General features: G+C 35.7%; 1 protein-coding gene across 3 annotated transcripts in view; it reads left to right on the forward strand.

Moving 5' to 3' along the window:
• The window catches only part of OMA1 (OMA1 zinc metallopeptidase), a 51,709-nt gene extending 42,213 nt beyond the window's left edge, over positions 1-9,496 (forward strand). For all 3 annotated transcript variants that reach the window (XM_045547918.1, XM_045547921.1, XM_045547919.1), the window contains one exon: positions 9,037-9,496. In XM_045547918.1, coding sequence (XP_045403874.1) covers positions 9,037-9,249 — 213 coding nt within the window. In that variant the 3' untranslated portion in view covers positions 9,250-9,496. The remainder of the gene's footprint in view (positions 1-9,036) is intronic.
• The last annotated feature ends 274 nt before the right edge of the window (positions 9,497-9,770 follow it).

The raw sequence follows: 9,770 nt of genomic DNA on the forward strand, positions 1-9,770 counted from the left end.
GTTTTAAATTTATACTTTATGCATTCAACAAATATTTATTGATCACCTGTCATATACCAGGTTGTAGGTGTTATCGGTGATGTCTGCCAAATATTAGTAGATACAAACCCCTGTCCTTGTGAAGCTTATTGTGCAGTTTAAAGGGAGATAGACAATAAACGGGGGTGGATGGGGGGGAGGCTGCTCTGTTCTTATAAGGACACTAATCCTACTGGATTAGGGCCCACCCTTATGATATCATTTAACCTTAATTACCTCTTTATAGGCTCCAAATACTGGAGTCACACTGGGAGCTAGGGCTTCAAAATACGAATTTTGGGGGTGCACGGCTCGGTCTGTAGCACACAGGTAATATGTGAGCAGAGATGGGAGAGGTGCTGGAATAGCAGTTTAAAATGGGGTTGATCAGAGGTTTCACTGAGATCTGATACTTGATCACAGACTTGAAATAAGTGAAGGAGTGAGCCTTGGGGTGCCTGGGGGAAGAACCTTCTGGACAGAGGGAAGTGTGAGTACAGGGCTCTGAGGCTGGAGGAACAGTGAGGAAATCAGTGTGGCTAGAGGGGGCTCAGTAAGGGAAGGGGGCGGGCGTGGGCCTTGTAGCCTGTGAGGACTTTGGCTTTGGGTTACAGATGGGACGATAGTGGAAGGTTTTGAGCAGAGGACTGGAGGAGTGACAGGATCTGACTTACGTTTGAAAAGGACATGATCTACAGCTCCTACAAAGCAGTGCAATTGTGTAATTTTGGAGTATTTTAGCATACTATATTTGGAGAATAGACTAGTTCATTATTTCATTTTAAAATCAAAATAACACCCCCAAATAAGAAAAAAAAGTAAACTCTTGCCTTTTTAAAATGTGAATTCTGAGATAAAATATGTAAATGCCTAGTTAAATATAATTTTGTGATCCGCTAGCATTTAAAAAGGGTAAATATAGGTTTATAGTAATAATATTATTGGTAGTTAATAAGCTGATATGTTATTTTATGTATTTAAATAATCAGTTAAATTTAGGAAACACATATCCCACATATTTTGGTTACCATAACAACTTGGGTGAAAAATTGAGAAACAGATGTTGTATCAACCTGTTGATGTTTAATAGTATGACAGTTTTAAAATTATGGTTACATTGTTCAGACTTTAAATTTAAGTGTATTATAATTTGTCTTTGAAAGAGATACTTCAGTTAACATTTTTCCTATAAGAATCGTTATAACATGAATAGATGTGAATAAGGGAAATTGACATGAAAGATTTATTTTAAAACTGAGAGCATTTAGACTGAATTTTTAAATTCTCTATTTCTCTCATCAGCTCTCTCTTTGACATCCCCTTTTTGTGGGGTGAAGGGGATGGAGAATGATAGAATATATAGGAAAAACATTTAATTTGAAAGAATTAGTTATTAAATATTTAGGCTTGGTTGTTATAATCATAACTTGAATAGGATTCATTTTTTAATGTTTTTAGAGCTTTCAGTGCCAACTTTATTCCTAAACTGTTTTTTAAATCTTGACGTTCAAATTTACTACATTCGGTTTTTAGATACCAGAATCACTCAGTGGCAGGCTGTAAATGCATTCATTTTAATCTCATTTTACTTTGAATCCTTTACACTTTCAGGAAGCTGGAGGTTTGAACTCATGTGTAAATCATTTTTATGCATTTATAATTGGACAAAGTAAATGAATAAATCATTAATATACATTTCATGAGTAGAAAGTATGAGAGTGTTTAACATTGGAGTGAAATGTCGTTGTTGGCCAGTGTACACAAACATACACTGTTCACCTTACAGAATTTCATTTTGTCAGACATGGCAAGTGTTGAGGAAAAGGCAAATATCAGAGCAGCTACTGTAATTGAATTGGCCTCTGAATCATATAAAGGCAGGAAGCCTGACAGTAACATTGTCTAAAACCTTAAAAAAAAAATTATGGTACATGTGATGTGTATCTACTTGAGGCTGAAATGAATAGGCTATTAGAAAAAATTGCTTTTGGGGGGAAAGGGGAGAAAAGTAATGATATTTTTAGAAAAACACGTTAAAAAATAGAGGTAATTTTTTTTCCCTTGAAATGTCTTGCCTTCTGTTTTCAAAGGAAGCTTTTAATCTAATCATGAAGGGTAGCCTCTCTGGCATTAATTTTTTTCCATTCTTTTAAAAAAAAACTTAATTATTATTGCTTATTTTTTATGAATAGTTAATTACTGTTTTACTTGATGTGTAGTGCCTAAAAGAATGCTGATGTGTACCAGTAAATACTTTAGTTGTTACTGGGAATAAATATAGCTAGTTCTTTTATTTTTTACGTAAGTGTGTTTGTTTTTCATTTATTTATTTTAATGATTTTTTAAATTGTATTTATTTACGGGGTACAGTGTGATGCTTTGGTATTTTTTACATTGTGGAATGGTCAAGACAGTTATATGTATCACCTCACATGCTTATTTTTTTATGGTGAGAACATTTAAAATCTCTTTCAGCAGTTTTCAAGTGTACAGTATGTTAAAATTGTACTGTATTTTCACTATGCTATACAATACATCTCTAGAATTTATTCCTTGTGTCTAACTTTAAACTAACTAACTTGACTAGCATCTCCCCATTTTCACCCCATTACCACCCTCAGCCTCTGGGAACCACCATTCTACTCTCAACTTCTGAGTTGGAGTCTTTTAGATTCCACAGATAAGTGAGACCATGTGGTATTTTTCTTTCTGTGCCTGGCTCATTTTACTTATCATAATGTCTTCCAGGTTCATCCATATTGTTGCGAATGACAGGATTTCATCATTCTCATGTTAGAGTGGTTGATTATAAAATGTTTGAAAGCCTTTCCTAATTATTTTATCATACCAGAAGACAATTGACCTATGTCAAGGTGGCCTTACTTTTTAATTTTTATGTTTATTTACTTTAAATTACTTCCATTATTTATACTTATTCACTTTAGACCACTTCAAAAACTAGTCAGACTCTAATTTCCATTGCAATGTTTATGAAAGGAAATGAAATGAGTTAAAGGATAATTTTTTTTAAAAGGTGAAATCATGAATCATACAAGTATAAAATGACCATGTCTGAGATTTTATTTAATTCATTAATTAATGAGGGAAATGGTAATATGTTACAACTAGTTCAAAAGAGAATTCAAGCACCATAGTTATAGGCATAAGGAATGCTGAAGTGACTTTACAAATAAATGCAAAACTGCTGCATTCACAGGACAATACTCAAATGCATTCCACAAACCATTTTCAGTATTATTACTATTCTACAAGTTACAGAGTTGTAAAATAGCTCGAAGACCATGAAAGGTAGAGATACCCCAGAAGGGTGCACTTGAGAGGACACCTAATGATCTTTTTTGCCTATTTCAAAGTCTTTCACAACTCTGTTTTTATTTTCTGTTGTCATTTATTTGCCTTTCAAGAAAAGATACCAAATCAAATAATTCTATCAGACCAATATATAAACATAAGTTTTCTGTTTTTAAGTAGCCACATAGGCATTATCGTTGTCATATTTCTGTTCTGTCTCAAAGTAGTAACCCATTATTGTCATTAATTTCTATTATATCTGTTGCTAAGTGAGTCTTGGATTGAGGTCATTTATGCCAAACTCCTTAGGCTTTTTGAAAAGTATGTGCTTGCTTTTAGAAATTAAGGGAGAGAATTGGAAATAGAGGTGGTAGTAAAGGAACTGGTTTCATTTTCCAGGAGAAACATTTAAATCTCCCATGAGCCATTTAGAACCAACAACATAAATGTAGAATCAAGGGTGAAGTTACAGAAATGCAAAATGACAGAGGAGAATGAACAGGAAGGAAAAAGAATTTTTCTAGAAAAATTTATTTTTACTTTTTATAAATTTTTTAAAACACATGTAAAAATATAGAAAATTATTCTCTATCTTGAATAATTTAACCCCTATTTTCACTCACCCATATTCAACAGTATAACCCTTTTTTTTACCTGCTCCATCTGTCCCTTCTCTCTCTCTTTTTTTCCTGGAAGTATTTTAATGAAAACCCTGGACATCAGGGCATTTGACCCCTGATCACTTTATAGGGGAGGAAGAAACAATTTTCTCTCTACACTTCATGGTTATTAGTTGGGACAAACCCCTGTAATGAAAGATTAACAAGAGAGAAACAAAAGTATAGTAGCATGTATACTTCCTGTATACACGGGAGATACCCATGGAATGAGTAATTCTCCAAGAGGTGGCTTTGAGTTCAGGCATAAATACCCTCTTCAACTTAAACAAAGACAGAAGGGTATAGGGAAGGCCAGATTATGGTGAGGGGCCAGCAAAAGCACAGTAAACAAGGGTAAGGTTTGTCACACAGATCTTGGTTTGTATAATATGTGCCTTCTTCATTGATAAGAGTTTCTAGTGGTTTGGAGCCATCCTCTTCCTGGTGCAGAGCGGGAGACATACTTACAAACCAGAGATTTCCTTTATAGGATATAAATTTCTTTAACAAAAGGGTAACTTCTACTGTTTTCAGAGCTTCTCCTATGTCTGCTGATTAGCTCAAATAATCCTTATGCCAAAGAGGCTTATTTGGGGTGGCATATCTTGGTTTTCTGTGGTCATATTTTGGAATGCAGTGTCCTGAACTCCATCAGCTTCAGTATGCATTTCAGAAAGTAGTATCATTTTCTTCCACAGTCAGACCATTATCATGCTTAAGGAAATTGACAGTAATTCATTAAAATTAAATATCCTATCTATGTTCAGATTTCTCTGCTCAAAATATAGTTTTATAGTTATTTTGTTCAAATTAGGATCCATCATGATGCACACATTGCATTTGGCTCTTACGTCCCTTATGTCTTTTTGACTTTAGAACAGGTGCTACCTCAATCATTTTTGTTTTGTTTTTAAACTTGTCATTGACTTGTTGAATATATCTAATCCCACATTCTAGATTCTAGATTTACTTGATTACTTCTTTCCGGTATCACCTCTCCCTTATTTCTCTATATACCTGTAAATAGAAGTTAAATTTTGCCAAGAATACTTGATAGGTGATGCAATTATGCTTCATATTGCTTTGCATTAGGAGCCTCTTGATATCCGGTTGCCCTGCATCAGTGGGTTTGGATAGTGCCAGCCTGATCCTTCCTTTGTAAAGGTGGTTTTCCTCCTTATGGCCAGCAAGTGATTATGGAATGATAACTTAACACCTTGAGAATATCCAATTCTCAAACAGCCCAAGAAGTTTTTTTGATTGAGAAACTGTTTTCTTCTTGTACCTCAAAGGCTGACCTGAGTGTGTGTCTTCAGGAGGAATCTATATAGAACAATGAAGAAGGAACTGAGAACACCCAAATTGACTGTATGGAATAAAACATGTTGCAGCCACATTTTTGTCCTATTCAAGAGTAGATTTAAGAGGTAGATAAGAGAGACTTTTAAAAAATCAGATCAATAAGTGTACAAGAGTTGGAAAAATAGAGTTGAAGAGAAAGGAAAAATACAGATAATTTTATTTAAAAGATTTATTGCATCTCTGAGTGTCCTTAACTAATAACACCACAAGGACCCTCCTCTACACTAAATCCAGCAACAAGCAAAAAAAAAAAAAAAAATAAAGTTTCTGAAATGCCCACTGTCCCCAGTTAGATAAGCTCAAAAAACGAAAAACAAAACCAAATCTCAGATCCAGCTTAAAAGTTTTACTCCATTGGGGAGGACAGCCACGGTGTCGAGAACTGTAGAAGCAGTCTCTACCTGAAGCTGGCATGATAAGGCTGATTTAACTGCATTGGAAGTGGCAGAAGCTGAAAGAATGACTTTACAAATGTGTAAGATACATCCATTTCATAAAATTGTTAAACTTGTGAATACAGCAAAGAAGCTGTAAAACTTCCAGTAGAGGCTGTAAAGAGCAGAATTGATGCCCCGAAGCAATGATTCATGATGCAGAAGATAGAGGAATAGAGCACAACCAAATTAAAACACCCAAAGCCAAAAAAATGTCTAAAAAATGAAAGAATGTTGAAAAGACACCAGGAAATCCAGGCTACCTATAACAGTGGGAAAGACCAATGCATTCATTTGTTTACACGTCTTCATTTTTTTGACTGTGGCTTCTATATCGCATTTTTTGGTTTAGATAACGTTTCTCAAAATGTGTTTTTAGAAGATTCCCAGAGTACCATGCATGAGAAGCCCTGAAATGATAATGCTTAGATATTTAAATTTATGAAGTGTTTAATCCTTTATTGCAAAGAAAGGTTCTTACAAGCTGCTTTGATAAAAAGAAAATTTAAAGACACTCAAGAATAAGAATGACTTTGGACCTTCCTTTTCAGACTTTGAAGAAGTCTAAGAGTTTAAGGGAAAAGAAACAAACAAAAAACAATGGAACTAATACGCTTTGGTATGATATCTAGCCAAACTAACTTTGCTTTCTTTGAAGATGGAAAATCCTTAATAAATGAAACACATTGAATAATATGTCAGTAAAGTACTCAGTAGCAGCAGTACTCTTTCCAGAATTTGACTATCAGGAATGAGATAAAATATTAATGTGTAGTTTAGTTTGTTTACTAGAATGAAAAATGAATTTAAGGGAAAGTGAAGTTTTTACTGAATATACGAAGATTATAGGGGATGGCATCCTGTTCTCCTCTTTGCTTTGCATTTCTCATTGCTAAAGTCACCATTCAGCCATGTCATGTGTTGCCTGCTAAACTCCATGCTTTCCCCCTCTACCGATACCAGTGCAGGGCTTAGACATGTGATGCAGCCATGATTGATAAACTTCTCACTTGGAAAGGAAAATCAACATAGTTATAAAGGAGTTAGGGCAAATAGTGACTATGTATCCCAATGTTGCCAAGACAGTCTTAGCTTATGCCTAATGTCTCAGTGTAGATCTCAATAGCATCTCTCAAAGGTATCCTATTTTGGAGAGTAGTTCACAGTTTAGCTGGGGGTCTGACTTTCTGTTTACTTCATTGCTATGGTTAGGATTCTGTTTAATTTTGTGAACATTTATTTAACACCCAGTAGATGTAAGGAACACCTTGAATCTTCTGTATTGTGAGATAAAAAGAAAAATAAAGACAAGGCCCCCACCCCCAAAGAATTTCACGTTAAGCAGTGCTTTTTCCTCTTTAGCTTACTTTGGCAACTCACAGCCTCGTCAGAGTCAGAAGTGCCCCTAGACCCAAGCTCCTGCCCTCGCTTGCCTCTGGTGGCATGGCCCTCTCCCTCGTGGGACTTAAGGGAATGTTCCCGTCTGAGCACCTGTGCCCCTATCACACCACACGCTGGGTATGTGGGATAATGAAATTCCTTGCCCAAACCTGTTTGATCCTGTTTCCAGGGCCCACATGGACCTCTTCCCTTGAACACATTGACACGAGGTCCCTCTTAGTCCCAAATAAGCCAAGGGTGGGTGGAGAAGGGGTGGACAGCAGGCCAGTGGACCGAGCTAGAGTAGGCTCCCCACAAACTTACATGTTCTGGAATTTTGTACCTGGACTTCTAGGAATTTTGAATGTATGTTCCTCAAAGTAGGAGAATAGAACATATTTTTTATACCAATATGTTAGCTTTATTTACAGCTTTTAGGTATTTATTTAGACCCATGGTATGTGGGCCTCCATTTTCATTCTTGCCATAGACCACACAAATATTAGAGGCAGGCCTATTCAAAGTAAAACTTACAGCCCTTACCATGACCCATGAGATCCTACATAATCTGCTCCTGCCCTCTTCCCTCTGCTCGGCTGTGCCAGCCTCTTCACTGTTCCAGACCACCCCAGCCACACTCCCACCTCCCTTGCACTCACGGCTCCCTCTCAGAGTGCTTTTCCCTGGGTTGCCCCTGGTCTCTCCCCTCATGTCCATGTCCTTCAGGTCTCTGCCCACCCATTGCCTTATCAGCGAGACCTTGCCTGGTCAGCCTTTCTAAAGTCTTAACCAGTCCCCCAAACACTTACTGCCCCTTTCATGCCTTATTTACTTCCCTAAGACACGTCACAAATGTCAGAAGTACTAGAAAACTAAACTAGCTTTCCCCTTAAATATCTTTCTTTTAAAACCCCTTAAATATTGACTATTTTTCCTTAAAATTATTTTAGCTTTTATTTCTTAAAGTTACCCATGTAGCCACTTTAAAGAGTTAAATAGTATCTCTAAGACTAGTTACTTAAAACAGCTGTCCCTCTACCTTGCCCTCAATTTCAGGGGTAACTATTTCCAGCTCTGCTGGATGGTTCTTTTGGTTTTTTCCCCCATATCTAAATAACATACTTTTATCACTTCTTCCTAACTTTATTTTAGGCTCTTATTTGCTTTGCATTGTAGAGGACAGATTTCAGCTGTCTCTTACCACTATCACACCCTGTGCATGCATACACGTATACGCTCTCCCCTTGTCAATATGATTGAATTGTGATTTTGGTTAGATCAAGATTTGGTGTTTTAAACTGCAAACACTAGTCACAGCTGAGTATACTGTGATTACTTTTCCTTCCCCTACAGCATCTTATTTTCCCTGGAATTAAAAATGGTTGTGATTTTGATTTGTTTACTTTTCTAGGGTATTAGCATCAATTCCACCCCAGACTGTACCAGTTATGTATATCTTTTTTCAGTATGTTCAGACATCTATATTCTACTATTTTCCTTTTCTTGGAAAAATTTCTTGTAGAATCTTTAGATTTCTTTTAATCTGAGTGGTTGTTCTCAGAGTCTGCTAGAGTTTGACTGAAACCATAGGGACATCTGTATGACTTATTTACCTCAATAGAGCTTTTGGGCAGTTGATGCAATTTCTGTTGTTGTTGTTGTTGTTTTAAAAATATTATTATTTGACCAAACCATGAAAGTGACTATTTACCATGAATTTATCTATGGTTCTCGTTTATGTGTTATAACCAAGAGACCTTTTATTCTAAAAATATAGAATGTATTCTTACATTTGTTTTACATAGAGCATATTAAGAATTACTGAATCAATATTAATATATTTATATATTTTTTTATTTCATTCTTTATAGGCTCTTAAAATTAGAGAGATATGTAATTGCCCACCACTTTCTGGACCAGACCCCCGATTACTATTCAAACTCAGCATGAAGCATTTTCTTGAAGAATCAGAGAAAGAAGACCTAAATACCACTGTTAAGAAACCAAAAATGGCTACTCCTTCTATTCAAAAACAGGAGCAAATTCCATTAACATACATAGTTGAAAAAAGAACTGGCAGTTGATTTAAAATTTATGAGACAAAGGATATACGAAGAATGTGGTAATCCTTATCATTTTTATGTCACTTTTTAAAAAATGATGTTTGAAATGGAAAAAAATGGCTATTCAAGGTCAAATCATGTACATTATAGATATTATCTAAATTCTTTTAGGTATTTATTTTTCATGAAATATTGATGTATTTTAATCTATTTTAAAATATCTTCAATGAGGAAAATGTCACCGAATAAATTTATATTACACGTTTTACTCTGTTTCATACTTGCTTTTGATTTGGAAGGCAGACCCCTAGTGGTTCCAGCTGAGCCTAAACTGGATTTCACAGTCTGGGTGGTTATGTTGAACTGGGAAATAGTCTGAAGGTTCTGTTTTCTGAAAATTGTTTGCATTGGAGTAGGGTTATGTGGGAAAGGGGACCTTGGGATAGAGATAAAGAATTTCTTGGTCTTCCTCTGTGGATGGTGAGGAAAAAGGCCACCAGCAGAAGCTGAAGAAGCCATGTTCATAGTGAGGCACAAGAAGT

Source organism: Lemur catta, chromosome 3 (assembly GCF_020740605.2).
Source record: "Lemur catta isolate mLemCat1 chromosome 3, mLemCat1.pri, whole genome shotgun sequence".
Lineage (NCBI taxonomy): Eukaryota > Metazoa > Chordata > Mammalia > Primates > Lemuridae > Lemur > Lemur catta.